Here is a 19,308-nt window from a genome sequence, read left to right as displayed (position 1 = left end):
CTCTCCTGTTGGTCTTAGTGTAATGATATATTATAGCCTATAGCCTTCCTCGATAAATGGGCTATCTAAAACCGAAAGAATTTTTCAAATCGGACCAGTAGTTTCCGAGATTAGCGCGTTCAAACAAACAAACAAACTCTTCAGCTTTATAATCTTAATATATATAAATCTCGTGTCACAATGTTTGTCCTCAATGGACTCCTAAACCACTTTACCGATTATAATAAAATTCGCACACCATGTGCAGTTCGATCCAACTTGAGAGATAGGATAGTTTAAATCTCAAATCGTTTTAGAGAAAGCGGGCGAAGCCGCTGGCGGTAAGCTAGTATTAGTATAGATTTAAGCTTTTTTTCCAGAGCCTTAATGTATGTACTTTCATTTTGTCATAAAGTTTTCTTTTTGTCTTTGATAAAGTTTTCTTTTTAATGCTTATTTCAATGGTGGGGAGCCGATTAGGAAGAAAATTTAGTAATCACATAAAAATAAACTCAAGTGTATAAATTATTATCTCGCAGCAAAGATTACTATCTAATAATTTTAAAGGCCTTTTCTTGTCAATTTCTTAAACTATAATGTTACTAAGAACATATAAATATCAAACAAGTAGACATTTACAAAAAATTACATCAAAAATTAAATAAAAAAAATATTAAGCAACAACTGCGCCTTAACAGGGTGACGATAATTAACACAAGCAAAAAGAAATTAAGACGAGATTCCCGACTACGCTCTACGCTGTACACTGTAGTGTACGGGCACAATTCCCCTGTCTCAATGTCACTGCATTCTTATTTACTTGTTTCCATTTTACACTAGCTGACATTGAGTTTTTTACAAGTGTTTTAAAGGTAGTTTTCAGCAGGAATATTTCGCACTTATAGTGACAGTTGTAATTAGGCGGTCTAAATCTAAATTGCTAAATCTAAGGTCAACTAAAAGATTACTTTATAATATATTATAATTATTATAATATCAATCTAGCATCTATCCTTTAATATAGGTACAGTAAGACTGGGTTTGATAATTATTATAAATAGGTTTATTTCTTCTTTGTCCGAATCCAAAGTTCCAGATCCTCATCAGACCCTTGCCGTTATTTCCTGGAAAATTTGCAAACATACATCATACCTTCAAAACTTACATTCGAAATTCAAATGATTAAATGTATAGAAACAATAGTGAACAAGCCTACATTTTCCACCACCATCGTACTAAAGTGTTCAAATGAGTCGTTTAAGACTTAGCTCATAAAGTCTACTTCCTAAACTACGTCACTACTGTGGTCATATTAACAGATGCACTTGGCCATCTACCAAGAACAAGCATATTATATACAATACATTCATTTACATTTATTTCATCTGTATACTATAATATTATAAAGCTGAAGAGTTTGTTGGTTTGTTTGAACGCGCTAATCTCGGCAACTACTGGTCCGATTTGAAAAATTATTTCGGTGTTCGATTGCTTATTTATCGTGGAAGGCTATAAGGCAATCATCACGATAAGACCAAAATGAGCGGAGTACTGTGCATAAAACCGCGGAATACAGCTTGCATATTATATCACTTATCTTAACCAGAATAATGTAATTATAATACCGACTGTAATTAAATTAAGACTCGGTGAAATTACATTTTCCAATGGTCTTAATCAAATGTAATGCGTAATAGCTTGTGTGATTTACAGCGAGAATGTCTGAAATAGAATCTTAATAACGGATTTATCGTGTACCCTGATTTATGAAATTGGGAGTTTTAATTTAAATCTTTCGTGATTTTTTCACTAATTTATGCTTTAGGAAGATGACTTAAGATTTGATTGGCATTTAATTTAGAATGCTTCTTTAAAATAATTTTCAAATAATAAATTAAATTAGCAATTTTTTCAATTTCTAATGTCCTCGGGAACTCTACATTTTTTTAATCATCATAAAGTTAAAATTTGTGTCTACTGTATAGTGTGTATTGCACAGGCAAACAAAAGGACTGAAAAAACTGCAAAGATTGTTCATTGATTCTTATACTATTAGTTTTCTTAAATATACAGACCTTAAATCTTAATAAAGAAGTAACAGATTCATTATAAGGTTAGAGTCATTGGGTTAGATAATGCTCTCAATGCTCGAAGTCTGCCTTTGACGCTGTCATCTGTTCGAAACGCTCATTGGAAAATGAAATCTTTTCATTGACTTTTCTTCATTAATTAAAGAGATATCTAATTTATAAGTTTTTCAACCTTAGACGGTTTTGTTTTATCTATTATGAGGCCCGTGTCAAACAAAAGGACTGAAAAAACTGCAAAAATTGTCCATTGATTCTTATACATTAGTTTTCTTAAATATACTGACATCTAATTTATAAGTTTTTCAACCTTAGACGGTTTTGTTTTATCTATTATGAGGCCCGTGTCCTTGCAGTAATAGGCAAGGTTAATTATTTAATGTAGGATAACTTAAGAAACGGTTTTTTTTTTAATTGAATAATTTCTGCAATAAATAACATAAAGGCATAAATCCACATGAGTGTAATTTCCCGTAAATCGGTAATTTTCGTACTCAAGACTTTGGGAATTCCTTTGACTTTACAAGTATATAATAGGAAATAGTGGTGTAACTAACTCGAGGCGGCTCAAAGGAAGTCGGTATAAATGCCATGATTATGACGCTCCTCAAAGCCAACTGAAAGGTACGGCTCTTTGAATGAAACTCCTGCTTTAAAATCATTTGATTTACAGTGCTGTCATAAATGTTTGGCCTTAATATTTTATGGGGGTAATTAATATTTTGAGATGGAGTTGAGTCAATCAAGAAATGTAACGAAATACTCAAAGCAGAGAGCTTTAGAGATAAATGAATTGATCAAATTATGTTTTTTTTAATCAACTGATAACTAAAAATATATTAGTTGTTTAGTTTGTGTCTTTTTCAAACAGCATGCAAAAAATATAATTCTTAAAATTCAAATTCAGGAATGCTTAGTCTCATTTTTCTATTACGTTTAACAAATCAGCCCTACCCTTATTTAGTTGTTTATACACTACTCATAGACGTATCTCTAAATAAACATCACTTACACAAATCTGAAGCCGTAGTCGTAGAATCGCGTAGAAGCCATTAAAAACTTTCAGTTGATTTAACGTATCAGTATACAAATAAACATCCCACCGAGATTAGCACCTGGAGCGTTAGTCTAGTGGGGGGAATAGGAGGGGGGGGGAGGTAACTAAACTAATTTGTACCGATTGCATCTACTGTATCGCTTTTCATTAGTTCTCTACTTACTTGTTTACATGTCGCTTTCAAAGTGGACATGTGTCTGAGACAAGATTTTGGTAAGACACTCCTTCATTATCAAGCCCCTAATATGATTCTAATCTTAATGTACTTAATGTTTATTTTTATATAAATAAATCATTTATTTCACTTAAAACATTTATATATGTTATTTATGTTTCTGTACGTTTTCTTCAACCCATGTTCAGTTGTTCTTTGTATCCATGGTAAACAGGTACTTACATACAAGACGCTGACCCCAAAATAAAAGTAATGAAAGCTCTCTAATAGTTTTTATTTTAGCTGGTAAAACAGAAAAGCAAGTGTTCTCGTTATGTATAATGTTAATTTCGATTACTTCAAAAGGTACCTATGTACATTACATTGTACATAGGTAAATACAGGTCACACCGCGCACTGCATTTCTATCCCGTATTCCCGCCATAATTATCTACAGCCAATAAAACAAGTTTGCAACACATTGCCGGATATTATCGCTCGCACAAATCACGCTGAAATACGGTTATTGTAATTAATTAACCGTCGCTAACGTTTCATTTGGAAATCGTGCTTTTGTTCATATTTATGGGCCGTGGATTAAAAGGTTCGGCCCGGGCTGGGTCGTGTTGGATTCATTTTTATGGGCTTTTGAATTGTCTATGTCAATTGTCAATGTTTGAAGTGGATTTTAAACACAATTTTAAATAAATGAGGTTGTCTATTATTTATTAATAATGTTTCAATCACGGATAAGTGTTGTATAGATACCAACTAGCTGTGCCCCGCGGTTTTACCCGCATTGCTTCGCTCCTGTTGGTCTTAGCGTGGTGATATTAGCCTTATAGCCTTCCTCGATAAATGACTATCTAACTCCGTAAGAATTTTTCAAATCGGACCAGTAGTTCCTGAGATAAGCGCGTTCAAACAATCAAATTCAACTTTATAATATAGATTAATTAGGAAAAATTACAATACATACCAGTACCATATACTTAAATATGCTAATCTTTATTTTTGAGCACGGTTTGAATTAACCATAAGAATTAATAAACCAAAAGATTTCAATTTACTTAAACTATTTCACTTTACATAATTGAACCACCAAAATATCCATAAAACTATAAAAGCAAAGCTTACAAAATGCTACAGAAAATACCTGAGACCCAAATCTCATGTGATAAGAGATAATTTGACAATTTCTGTAAAGGGTTCATTGTATAATTTTATTAGCAAGAAGGTCACAATTATTAAACGAAAACGGAAAAGTACCCTTTGCATTTCTGTGAAATGTGAGAGAATTTTCCGAATAAACAATTACTTAAATCACAAACAAAATATAAAAAATAATAATTGGTCTCGTTAAAACACCACTATAAAGAAAATACCACCAGAAGTCTTCAAATAAAAAAACCATATCTAATCTGCTTGTCGGTGTTCAGATCATAGTATTACAATATTATTAGATATTGTAATACTGTGGTTCAGATAGTGATCAGCCAATCTCATTTGATAGACTTCTGCTGCGAACCTCAAAAGTGTACCTTTGACAGTCCTTCGGGTTTAATCAAGCTCGTTCAGTCACTGACGGATCAAGTTAAATATTTGGTTGTAATCAGTTGTAATACCGTTACTTTTTAGAGTGAATGATTACAAACTTGAATATGTAAATAATAAAATTGTCGTATTTGTAATGTAATTAAATATATGTTTTGCGTACTGAAATATAATGACGTGTCATTTTTTTATAGTTATAAACTTAATGATTAGTCATTAACTCTTATTCATTATGTAATAAAAACGTTTATATAAGGATCTAGTCTATCATCTTTATAAAGCTTCACTTTTTTTTTAATTATAAATAGGTAGACGTTTGACCGCTATCCTGCCTGATGTAAAGCAGTGATGCGATCTATTTAGGAGCACGTCTACCCAGAAGAAGCCTATTCACTCTGGACTTGAAGAGCTGGATATTGTAGTCCACGGGGAACACCGACGATGGAAGAGCATTCCATTCCTTCGCAGTTCGGATGAAAAAAGAATTTGCATAACGCTGCGTACGTACATGAGGAATGTCGACTGTGAAGGGATGGAATCCCATTCCCCGTCTAGATGTGCGGTGAAGAAATGGGGAAGATGGAACCAGGTGGTGGAGTTCATTCGCACATTCACCAAAATGAATTCTGTAGAAAACCGATAGGCATGCTACTTGCCGGCGATGGTCAAGACTTTGAAGGCCACGACGAATTAATGAGGGATCGCCAATGATTCTACAAGCACGTCTCTCCATTGATTCCAAAGCACCAAGGTGAGTTTTGGCGGAACCCGCCCAAAGATGACTGCAATACTCCACACACGACCGAATTTGAGCTTGGTAGAGTTGAAGGAGCTGTGCCGGTGTGAAGAAATGTCTCACTTTTGCTAATATGCCAAGCTTTTTGGCAGCTACTTGGGCTTTGGCTTCAACTTCACTACTGCTTATTTTTTGAAAAGTAAATCCTTTGTTTCCTTTTATTAATATAGTACCCAACACAAACACAACATCAATAACACAATCATAATCGTTATAATTTATCAAATACAAACAAAAAAGGAAAGTGTATCCTATCAGTATAACCGACTACCATTTCTACAATTGTCACATCGAATGACGAGTCTGTACTGAAAAACATTTCTCTCAAACGGAAACTTTAACAGAGAGATTCTTTATCTGTGATATGAAAAGAACCACAGATAATGCAGAGCATGGCGGAATAATTAGCTGACGTGGCCCGCATCAGCCTGGGCTGGTCCTTTGTGTGGATATCGCGTAATTAACTATTATTTGTATTACCTGCAAGCTTGTGTTTGTGGATCCAGTTGAAAATGTTACACGCTGGGTAATGTGGGTATTGAATAGTATCTTGTTGTTAAGTAGACAAGTGGACAATAGAGTGGGTTGAGTGCGTGGTCGTTTAGTCCTAATTTATTATATAAATTTTGTAGCTGTCTATCTATGCTCAAAATTTCTGCAAAATCGATTTAGGAATTCAGGTAGGTAATAAAGCAGCTCAACATCCCTGCTACTTTTGAACTTTGAGATGAGCAGATTGTAGAATTTTACCTGCTTTTGCAAGAGTACCTAATGTATTAAAATAACACAGGCTAAACATTTAGTTATTTTTAATTAAACAATATTGATAGACTTGACGTATAAACAGATAAACACATACATTTATAATAAGAATTTTTATTCACAAATTCAACAATTTTAAACACCATTAATACAGACTTCATAACATTGTCAGCGAATTCGATAATTAATGTTTCGGTTGAAACTGTTCAAAAATAAAATCCAATTTAATATTTAAAATCATTAAAAATATAAATTTTGCGGCGACAATTCTTTCCATTACCCGACTCGTGCTCAGCTATTACGTTTGAAAAAGCCAAAAAAATATCTCACCATTGGAAAAAGCGTTGAAAAATTGTCGGCGAAAATTTCGAATCTCCGGCTAACAGTTTTAAGTGTACGAGTAACGATACGCGTAAAATTTATTTTTCCGACACAAAAGTTCACTAACATTTATTTATTCGTGATTATTTACGGTGCGGCTGTCAGCTTTAATGCAGTGACGGCGCATTACACTAGGATATTATATCGAACATCGTAATGCATGGAGATTAAAACTAGTGGGGATAATCATTGTTTCATATTTACTTGTTCGGTATAAATTAATGTGAAGTGTTACGGAGTGTGCTCATAAAAAATGTAAATTCGCTCGGCTTTATTGCAGCGCTCGTTTGAAATATGGCTTTAAACGCACTTTTTATTTGTCACCGTTTCTCTTGATATTGCCGCATTTTGAAGAGCTATTTAAAATTATATTACGTTCTATTAAACAGTGGTGGATTAGTTTATTCTTTAATTTATGTGCCATAAAGGTATATAATGAATAATGTATTGCGTTCCTTAAACGAAATAATATAGTTAAAACGCAACCAAATAAAAAGGCGTTCATTTAGAAAACAGAAGACCATTAATTTAGTTTTGTAAAAGAAACTCAAACCTTTAATCTACCATCCTAAGAAAAAAATCACATACACATTCTTACTACCTATCTTATATGACTATCCTACACTTACATTAACCTGTCCACCAAAGACTTTATCCTATCTTCAACTGGTTCAAACTGGCGGAGGATCCTCTCACATCACACCCCTCACACTTCCTCGTGTTCAACGAGCGATGTACTCAGCAGACCAGAAAGTCACTTAACAACCCATTTTGCCGCTTTCCTTGAAAAAGTTATAAGGATTCACCTTCATTTTTAGCATAACTTTTCCTTAACATATGAAATATCATTTATAAAAATACTTACAATATTTTTGTAATTCGTAAAAGATAAATCACCTGAAATTTTTATGCCAACAAATTTTCCGTTTTATTAATATGCAATTATTCATCATAACCGAAACGTAAACAATAAAACAAACGGATAAACGAAAATTAAATTCTTATCTAAATTGCTCGAGCAAAGTACAAAATCCCCAATAACCGAGGCAATACATCAAGAGCGGATGAAATTAAAAAGTTCATTGTACTGTAGTCTGTAGGTACGGTGAACGGTGTACCCTCGTCATAACGGACTTCAGGCGTTTCTTGACGCCGACCTTCTGGTGGAATAACGTGCCGTTTGTGTTTTGATTGCTGCTACAAAATGCTAGGCTCAAAGTTCACAAAGCTGATGGCTACTGACAATTACTAGTGTTAGGGAGACGAGACTTTTAAGTCCTTTTGCGTATGTTCTTTATTTCATTTTCAATTATACTGGATGGATGGGAATTTTGGTCGTGGTGAGCTTAAAATTGAAAATGAGCTTGTCAATAATTAGCGATAGCAGAATAAGAATAAGACGCAAAAAATAGGACACAACTTTAGTTTGGCGATCGATCAGTTATAATGTTTTAAAAACATCTGCATCATACACTTATACAGGTAAAACTTAACACATATTATGCATCTAGAAAAAATTTTTTTATTAAAAAAACAATACCTACATGCTTATTTATTTCAAGTATAAACAGTTTTATAAGTCGTCTCCCACTTCCCCACATAAAGTATTGAATAATATTCTATGTACTTAACCGTCGAAGCCTCCGACCTACATACTATAGTTTACGACACCCAACTTTGCCCGTAAAACTTACAAGTGAGAACTTAATTATGCTAATAGGTTTTAGGTCGCTTCAAGCGCTGTCTGTTTTTCCTACTGTGATTTATTATCAATGTTATGTGAATAATGCTGTGTTCGTATCAGAAATAGTGTATTAAAGATTAACATGCCTTTCCGGAAAAAAATGTTTCAACTATGACGAACACTTATTTCCAATAAAAATTAACGCGCATAATCGATATTTTCAATTGATACGAAAATGGGTTTCATAGGAAGGCTGGTATTTAAGCATGGTTTTTAGTTTTAAGAACTCTACAATATCTACTCTACACTTACTTTTACAGCTCTATAATATGATAAAGATATCCCACCAAAAACATTTTCATGTAAAATGTTGCCAAGACGAGCCCTTATGACTCGCACTGTCAAAAAGTTATCAGATCTCATGTAGAGCCAAGCTTCTAACACTACACGCCCTAACTCTACAAGGCCTAACTTCACAAACTCTACACCTTAGTCAAAATATGTGGCTTGGCCATTTCGCTACATTCACATCGGCGTAAGGTGAAAAATTAATTCACTGTTCATTACTTTTGTGTTATACAATAGTTCTTGTAGTAACGAACGGCCAAGCCACATATTTTGACTAAGGTGTAGAGTTTGTGAAGTTAGGCCTTGTAGAGTTAGGGCGTGTAGTGTTAGAAGCTTGGCTCTACATGAGATCTGATAACTTTTTGACAGTGCGAGTCATAAGGGCTCGTCTTGGCAACATTTTACATGAAAATGTTTTTGGTGGGATTTCATTTCTTTTTGTAAGTTGTTTGTAACAAAATTTTATATGTCGATTAAATTTTTAATTTTTTTTTAACAAGGAGTACCTATACATATATATATCTAGGGGAACAAGTTTTAGATTATTAGATTAGACCTCTAGCGTCAAAATTTAATTTAAAATTACAGGTCTCATACAAACTCCCATCCCCTAGTTTAAGGGGTTGGGGGATGAAAGTTACAAGTTTTATAATTTTTTTGTTGTTTGTGTGCTAATACTAGCTTACATACAAAATTTCAGCTTTCTAGGACATTAGGAAATACCTTAAGAATTTTGATGATCATCAGTGAGTCAGTGACGAAATTAGCGTTTTTTAGATATAAATAAAATCTGAAGTATAAAAGCTAATGTAATTAAAACTTAATTTGTTCAATAAGTCCGCTATTGACAATATATCCCGAAAATTTTGTTGATCTAGCATAATCCAAACCCAAGTTATGAGGGTTCAAAAAAACGTCGAAGCGCTTCGAGAAAAGGTAGGTAGTGCCCGTGCGCTTCGCTTGTTCGCTTGGCTGTCTTGGCGGGGGCACTACCGTGCCCCCAGATAATTATATTCTTCCACTCAAAATAACAACCGTTTGATATTCAATCTTTTCATTACGTAGCCCCAAAACAAATGAACCAATTCTAGCGTAGTTTTTAGCAGAAAGTCTCGTCTATCTAGATATTCTGTAGCTATAGAAGCAGACCTTGTTGACATATTCAGCTTTGTTTGAAACTAGCGTCAGGACCTCAGCCAATATAACCGCACAGAATTCCTAATCCCACTTTCTGTAGCATTTTCCCAACTCACTTGCGAGGTTTATTTTATTTTTCAATGAAAATACGTGTGTTACTTACTAAAGCGTCCAACATCACGTAATTTTCTCGTAAAAGAGATAACCTTTCACACAATTGCGTCATTCTCACCTTTGAAATTAATTAAATTGAACGTGAAGGGCGAGCTAATGGCGCTCTCGAAAAATACACACAAATCGTCGTTAGTTTCAATTTATTTATGTTAATAAATGTTGCCCTCATTACGTCCGCTGCAGCGAAAAAACAACAACGTAACTTTCATTTATTAATACACCTTTTAATACAACTTACAAATACTTTTTTATTTTTATTTAACTCGGTTTTGTAACCAGTTCATCTAGAGTTTAATATTCTGAAATCTCAAGCTTGGATCTCTCGAATTAGAGCAAAAATATTACAAGAATGTAATATAGGCATTAAAATGAAGACTATCTGCCACGTTCTCGTGAAATCTACACCCTACTTACACACAGTATTGTAGGTGCAACTATCAATATATTATGGCTTCAATATTATAGATTTAGACTAGGCTCTTAGTTAAACGCCTGATTGAATTGGCATTATAATAATACATTAACTACATTTGTTGCCTGAAATAAAGAAATAAATAAATAATATATGTAGATTCTAGTGTCTCTGTCAGTCAGTCTTGCCTGACTTCCGACCTCGCGTCGGTTTTCTTTACATTATAGACTTGTAAGCAATAAAATGTATAATAATACTAGATTTCCGCCCGCGGCTTCGCCCGCGTTTGCAAAGGAAAACCCGCATAGTTCCCGTTCCCGTGGGATTTCCGGGATAAAAACTATCCTATGTGTTAATCCAAGTTACCCTCTATATGTGTGCTAAATTTCATTGTAATCGGTTCAGTAGTTTTTACGTGAAAGAGTAACAAACATCCATACATCCATACATCCATACAAACTTTCGCATTTATAATATTAGTAGGATTACCTATTACAATAATATTTTAATGTATTACACATTATATTACTATTAAGTAATAAGGGAGTCTTGCACGCCTATTTCAGCATTCATATATTCCTGTGTAGTTAACTGTTTTCGGGTTGATCGGAATAAAGATTACAATAATTATTTTAATTAGAATGTAACGTAGCTCCATGTTCTTACCTAGTAAAGATTGTATAACATAGACAAAGTGATGCACTGTAAAATACACTGTATTTTCATAAATGGGAAATACGAAAATTATTAAGCTTTTATAATTCAGTATACATTTATTCAAATAAAATACAACTATATGCGTACATAATATCGTAACCAACATAACAACAAGTGTAGATACCAAAGGAAAACCCGCCCTATAATTTTCTATTCCGAACATTCAAAACTTTGCCGAACTCGCAATATAATTTCTTTTGGGCGGTTTAATAAAAAATAATGTTCATTATAACGGGCGGCATAAATAAAAACTTTTTAAATAACTGTCTTCGTGACTAGAGCGATGTATACACCTGTCGGCCAGTCGGCGAGTGTCGGCGAATGTCGGCGAGTGTCGGCAACATGTCAGGAACAGCAATAAAACACTCGGATGTACAGATTGTATCGCGTTTGTAATTAATTTATTTCGCTTCGCAGCCTACAATGCAGAACAGCAAGGGCACAAGGCATAGGCAACTGCGATTTTATTATTAACATTCTTTTTTATAATAAACTTTCATGTAAATATTATGTAATTTGCCTGAATACAACAATATTAAAGAAAATCAAGAAGGAGCAATATAACGAGAATTTATAAAATAGTACTAATTAAACTCAAATTGAAGATCCTTTCAACATAATAATATGATTTCCATGATAAACAGTCGAACATAGAAACTTTATATTTTCTACTAGCTTCCGCCCGCGACTCCGTCCGCGCGGATGTCGGTCTTCGCGTGGATGGTTTATTTCTCCATTTTGAGTAACTCTGACAATGACATCTTATAAATATCTATTGGACCCAATTCCCAAATACGGCTAGGCCTATAATAATACGCAACGTGTGTTCGCGGTTCTACGGAACAACGTCTATGGATAAAACTGAAAAATTAAGATTAATTTTTTTCTACGTATTTTTCCAGGATAAAAAGTATCCTATTTTACGCCCAGGATAATAAGGTATAATTATACCAAGTTTCATCGAAATCGAACCGCTAGTTTTCACGTGATGCCTTCACATACAGACAGACAGACAGACAGACAGACAGACAGACAGACAGACAGACAGACAGACAGACAGACAAAAATTTTTTTAATCACATATTTGGGTTTGGTATCGATCCAGTAACACCCCCTGCTATTTATTTTTTCAATATTTTCAATGTACAGAATTGACCCTTCTACAGATTTATTATATGTATAGATACTTTAACTTATATCTAGAATATTCGACCTTTTCCACTTGAAAGTTCGCTTCACACTATAAAGTACGTGCTACAATTCAGTTGTATAAATATCCCCGCCCCCACTCGCAAGTCGCAGCAGAAACAGGCTTTCCCGCGCAAACTCTGAGATTTATTGCGCCGCGAATTAGCAAGGCAATAAAGTTTTTCATGCATTACAACTTCCTTCTTGCCCCGAATTGATAGTCGTTTTTTAAAATATTTTCCTTATTGGTTTTTCTTTGTAAGTTTTCTCATATATCTCGCGGAGAGATTATAATTTATTGTTGGAACATAATAATACGGAATGAAATATATAAAAACGTTATCAACATAAATCTTTTACAAAAAATCTGGAATATTCATTTCATTATTGTTTTAAATAGATTAGTTTGTGATATAGTACCTACCTACTTAATTCTTTCCTTTTTCATTTATGTATTACCTATATTAGTTATTTAAGTTAGGCTAATTAATTAAAAAAAAATAGATTACTTATCGTAATATCATTTTATTTTTAAACATAACAAAAAATATTTCATAATAATATATTATAATTTTAAGTCAAGTTGCCGTTTTGTTTTAATTTTGAATACAGCGCCATCTATTAACAAATAAGAAGACTGCTGCTTGCTATGGTTCTTGATATCAGACAGCGTTTTTCCTATTCCACGCTAGATGGCGGGGTTAGAAATTCATGGTTTCATCCTGTTTCTAATTTTCGAAGATCAAAAAATCCTGCAAAATAACAGTAGAACCTGAATAATACATTATTAATGTGTCATTATTTATTTATATTTTAAGATTAATGATACAATGTAATATAATAGGTATTATAACATTATTATCTGCAATACAATGTACAAATAAGAGCAATACACACAATTCACAATGAGGCATGCGTGATGCGATGTTTATTTTAGACATTGTCCTATATCTCATAATACGTATCGTTAACCAGGCAATAATAGTTTTTGTGGCAAGAATAGAAGAATTGATATTAAAGAAAACCTTGTAAGACGGAAAAGCTTGTAAGACGAAAAAGCTTGTAAGACGAAAAAGCTTCTAAACGCAACAAAAGTTATGTTTTTCCCAAATCCTGTTCCAATGAATAAGTAAATAAGCAAAAAATATTGGAATAGTTTTCATCATCGAAAAGATGACACTAGGGAATTAAATACAGCTTCCACCTTCGAGAAAATAACTGAACAGTCATTTAACACGTTCACTGCGGCACAGAAATATCTGTACTTTCCATTACTGCGTTACGGGACGTTTTAAACCTTGTCCTATACCAGAGATTGTGGCGGCACGAGGCATATTTAACCCCACCGCCCGTAGGAGACCAAAATCGTTTTTTTGGCGCCAAATAAGACAAAGTGTGCGGCTTTTGTCGTGATTATTATTAACAATGAGTTCATTAACCTAAATCTACCGTCGCCCGTGGTTAGATTAGTTAGTTTAGATTCTAGGGGTAAAATAAAATGTGGGGTCTGATGTACCCCATACCGCACTGAACAATAGCAGTTTTTCATATAATTTAGTAATGGGAAAAGAAATATCTGTTTCGCAGCTAACGTGTTAAGCGTCCATTCTGTCCCTTATAATAAAATAAAATATGTCAATACAGCGAAGCTTACAATAAGGAAGCAAGTGCCGATAACCGCGGCCTTGTAACGCACGTCGAGCGGCGGCAGCAGCAGCACGAAGTTGTCGCGCTCGCTGTGCCCGCGCGTCAGCCCGTTCCACCGCTTGCAAATGGCGCCGATACGCTTCTTGTCGGAGGAATATAGCTGGAATGATGGACAACGCTTTTATTTTATGTACGTTTGAGAATATGGTTTAATTTAAATACTGCTAAAATTTGGTAGACGCACAATACGAATAAATATAACTTTGTAAACATGTAGACGCTTCCCTCTGTAGATTTAATTAATGACTGACCTCAACAACACATCTACAATTGAATCTATAAAGAATTCAACCACCGTCTTTATAGATTCACCTTTCCATTAGTGAAGGCAGATTGAAAAGTTAGCTGTCGTTTTTGAGTTTACCGCGAACAGACTGACGCAACGGAAGACCTATTTTTTTTTTATAACACGTTCCTAGTGATAGTAAACTTGCCTCAAAATCGCACTCTGACGTGGTAGACACGGGCCCTTTGACGCGTATCACCGGCTTGTCATTTACATCGTTGATAGAGAGCACAGGCTTGAAAAAGGTGACCTCCTTGCGCACGATGGCCACGGCCTGCCCGCACACGGACACGTCCATTTTGTCCTGCCCTAGCGTGTAGGGGCGACGGAGTTTTATCACCTGGAAGGGGAAATTGCCTGGATCAGTATTAACTATTAAGTAGACGTAGTAATACTAAAATGTTATCCATATAGTGATTGATTAGAAAGAAAGGTGATAATTTATTTTACGTTCATGATGGATAATTTATTTATTATAGTTGGTTTATAGTTATACTCGTAGCTTGAAGTACTCTACATTAAATCTTAAGAATGTTAAGTAAAACCTAGGTACGTGACCTTCCCTATTATTAATTTTTAGATAAGTTAATTTTTAGGTCAAGCGTCCTCAACTCCTCAGAGACACGCTGAATATTAAAACGACTCGATTTTGAGAAGTCTTTCACCATCAGAAAGCTGTAGGTGGCTGACCGGACCCTGATGCATGTATTATATAAAATATATTTTAGAAGAGGATCCTAATCTTAATGGCTTTGTGTAACAAATAAAGCCATTAAGGGAGAGGACTACGTTCCTCCCGCACACACAAGTGCCAAACAAAAAGAGCAAATATGAAATTTAACACGTTAAAAGGTTACATTAAGCGGACACTTATACGAAACTCGTGCCAACTGTCAAGGTAGCAATTTTACTAGAAAAATATTCCAATTCCTCTAGTGATAAAAAAAAAGACGGGTTGCACTCCGGGAGTGCCGGTAGAAGTGAAAACTTGATTATTAACGTTGAGCATGTTTGATATTTTGGAATGGTATCCGTCTTACGCTTTTTCGATCAGGGTCACGTGTCCTGACGCGAGTTTAAGATTTTATTCCCATTACAGAAAAAGTGCTCGACGCCGCTAAAGAAGTTTTCACTTCAAAAAAACTTTCATCGTCGCAATTCAAGAAAGGATCAGGACTCATATAATAACATTAATAAAATATTTAAAATAATTGCTACCTATTGGCCATTGGTCTCTGATTTATGACGTATGAATTTTTAATCATAGAGATGATGGATCGATGTAGAGATGGGTAAACTCAAGAAAGTAAACCAGAGACACAGAATACATAATAGTAGCTAAACGCTACCAGAGACAAACAGTAATTATGCGTAATTTTACAGCTGTTACTTCAAAATCATGATAAAAGTATCATAGTCGTATAATAACCATTTCATATTTAACATGGCTCTAATCTGAAAGGAACATCAATGACCTTAGCTCACGAAATAATATAATGACCAATTCATGTAGCAGCTAAATATAAAATGGAAAAATAAATTTTCACATTGTACCTAACTAGTCAAATTGTCAGAAAGTTTTCCCAGAAATATTGATCTTTGTTTCCCTTGAGACTTTATTAAAATCTTTATCACATAAAATCATGCAATGTATCGACTCTTGTATCGGCTACTATATCCCTTATCTCTGCAAATTTATATTGTCTACTAGCTTCCGCCCGCGACTCCGTCCGCGCGGATGTCGGTCTTCGCGTGGATGGTTAATTTCTCCATTTTGAGTACCTAACTCTGACAATGACATCTTATAAATATCTATTGGACCCAAATACGGCTAGGCTTATAATAATACGCAACATGTGTTCGCGGTTCTACAGAACAACGTCTATGGATAAAACTGAAAAATTAAGATAAATTTTTTTCTACTTATTTTTCCAGGATAAAAAGTATCCTATTTTACGCCCAGGATAATAAGGTATAATTATACCAAGTTTCATCGAAATCGAACCGTTAGTTTTCACGTGATGCTTTCACATACATACAGACAGACAGACAAACAGACAGACAAAATTTTTTTTAATCACATATTTGGGTTTGGTATCGATCCAGTAACACCCCCTGGTATTTATTTTTTCAATATTTTCAATGTACAGAATTGACCCTTCTACAGATTTATTATATGTATAGATTACTAAATAATATCATCATTGTATCGAGAACACATAATAAAACAAACAGACTGTTTCAAAATATACGGATTTTATTAATATCCCGCAGCATGGTCATGAAAACAGTTTGCGTAATAAAATCACCATAAAGATCACACGCAAGGGTTGAACTTTGGGGAATTACAATCAAAGTATTTTTGCTGCCAAATTATAGCACTTGAAACTTTCATTTTCTTTAATAACAACATAAGGAGATGAAGTTTAATCTGCAAGGTTATATTTTGATGAAAAAAAATACCTATTATGTTTTTACCACGACTCTACTTATACGTATGTTGGAGTGTTATCTTTATCACAATACAGATTTGTGAAGAGTTTCTTACGTGTTTTCTAACTTCAAAAACTGTGTTAGGTACTCTCAATTCAACGCAACTAAGAAGTTTAGAAATAAAGTAAAGTAAATGAAAGTCTTTACAAGGAAAAGCTCCAAGCGTTTCTAACTACTTATAACTAACGATAGTTAGGTACTACCATGTACTACGTAGTTATTATTCTGTGCTATAACTTACTTCTCTATCATCAGTATCATAAACATCGATCTCAAAGGACCTGCTCTTCCCGGACAGAACCTTGTCCAGTATCCCGGAGTCCTCCTTCGCGTATAACAGGACCTCGCCATCAGGGCTGGTGACCACGTACTTGCTGCTAGGGTAGGCTTTGGTCTTGTCGCGTATCACCACACGGTCCAGGGAATTTAGTTTCTCCAACCCTGGAGATTTGGAAAGTGGTTAAGGAATTGTTGAGCCATAAAGGCTCTTTATAATTTTACGCACAATATTAATAAATACCATCAGTCTTGTTTAATAATTTTGTTGTTAATGTAGGTAGATAGAGCCTCAAATAATAATAAAATTGTTCATATTATATTCATTTTAGGAAACCTTAATTTTAAATAGCCAATAATAAAAATATATGATAGGTATCTACATTGGCAAATTACGCAACAAGTAGTTAGGTATAATTAAATAATAATATATTATTAGCAATCGTTTCTAATTAGAAAATAAATATGCGAATGTTTTGAAATGTTTCGCGAAACATCGACGAGTAGTCAAAAGATTTTTTAAGTTTGAGGTGCAAGCTAAATAAATAAAGCTTGCTGAAACGCACATGTGATAGTTAACGGTATTTATTTTATAAACTTGTATACTATGTACATTTCTTGCATTGAAAACTGATTTTGTAGCTAATTGCATTTACAGAATTAACTTCTGAAATCGGATCTATTTTAATAATAAAAAAATCTTACGAACTTATTTCTTCAAAGGAAAATTACAATTTATCAAGTATCGCGTGCTTTTAAACGTTTAATCAAGGAAATATTAGTTCCTAAAAATAAAATATTTTTTTAACATTCTTGACAAGGTTGATATAATATTGTATGTATGCAGCAACCATTCCATATATAAATGCTACACGTTTACATACCTATTAATTAGTTCCTTTGTAATAAGTAAGTAGGTAGTTTTAAGTTGTGAAGGCAAATAAATGAATTTTTATTATTATATTATTATTATTAAATTTACTGTCCATTGATTTATACTTAAAGGGACGAAATAGGGATAGCAATTTCCACATCATTCCATTATTAATTAAAACTTACCTTTATAATCCGAGCTGTTATTCTCCGTCATCTCTAACTTGCTTTAACTTGCTATGAATATGAAGCGTTTATGTATTTCAAAATTGTTGTGTACGTATTTCAATACATTTCCCAGATTTTGCACTTATTGTTTAATCACTATTGTTACTTGTTACAGAGTATTTATGTACACAGATTACAGTTAAATTGTTTTTCTTATGAAGGAAATACAGATATACCTAGATGCGATAGTAAATCGTATTGTATTTGATTTTTTTATACAATGTGGTGTTCATTATTGTCCTATTTTTTATTTTGTTTGTGGCAAGTTCATTGCGCATAAAATAATATATGTACTTTCTATCTGTATTCGTGAGTGTTACTCTTAGTTGTGATTAAGTTTATCTTCGTTAGTTGAGACAATATTTCCACGTAACTTGATAATTATTCTAAAAGCTCTTAGGTAACGAAAATACCAACTGAATTTCATCTTACGTAAGGTTTATAAATTTGTGATTTTAATGTACGATGTTTATTTAGGTGTAAGTTTTTAGTTTCTATAGTCTACGAATTGATATATACATAACTTACAACACTGCGGTTTCATCAAAATCTGTTGAGTAGTTTTGGTGTTATTCAGTAACAAACATCCCCACATTCAAACTTTCGTATAATATTAGTAAGATAAAGTTATTTAACTGTTATCGACACACGTGCGAAATTTTGCTAAACGAAACTGCAATCTAATCATTAAACAACTTAATTTAGCAAGAGTTTAAAAACGGTTTAGTTTTATTTACGCAATATTTTACCGAAGTATTTCACGTTTGTATATTTGTTTATTTTCTGTATGTTTTTATTGATCGCCCACATCCGTTAAAGATTTCGTTCGAATGGCGTTGCTATCAAAACACTAATGAACTTATGGTAAAATATTACATTTTAGTTGTTTTAAAATAAACTAAGAAAATCTATTTTTATTGTCGACATTTTAATATAGACTTTGTTATTATTTATCGAAGTCTTTGATAAATACCTGCTATTCGCGCCGTAGTTTCCCGGATATAGTGAGGTAAAC

At 33.6% G+C, this 19,308-nt stretch overlaps 1 protein-coding gene across 1 annotated transcript; it reads right to left on the bottom strand.

The window, feature by feature from the left end:
- Positions 1-13,036: 13,036 nt before the first annotated feature.
- On the bottom strand, positions 13,037-18,282 carry LOC123706117 (phospholipid scramblase 3-like). The gene is made up of 5 exons (XM_045655279.1): positions 18,252-18,282; positions 17,158-17,357; positions 14,572-14,763; positions 14,085-14,237; positions 13,037-13,182 (listed from the first exon to the last, which is right to left on the bottom strand). The coding sequence occupies exons 1-5, from the start codon at positions 18,280-18,282 to the stop codon at positions 13,159-13,161; spliced, it is 600 nt and encodes a 199-aa protein (XP_045511235.1). The 3' UTR covers positions 13,037-13,158.
- Between the last annotated feature and the right edge of the window lie 1,026 nt (positions 18,283-19,308).

The sequence above is a fragment of the Colias croceus genome, chromosome 1 (genome assembly GCF_905220415.1).
Source record: "Colias croceus chromosome 1, ilColCroc2.1".
Lineage (NCBI taxonomy): Eukaryota > Metazoa > Arthropoda > Insecta > Lepidoptera > Pieridae > Colias > Colias croceus.
The sequence above is the reverse complement of the archived record's forward strand: the minus strand, read 5'-3'. Positions and strand labels throughout refer to the sequence as shown.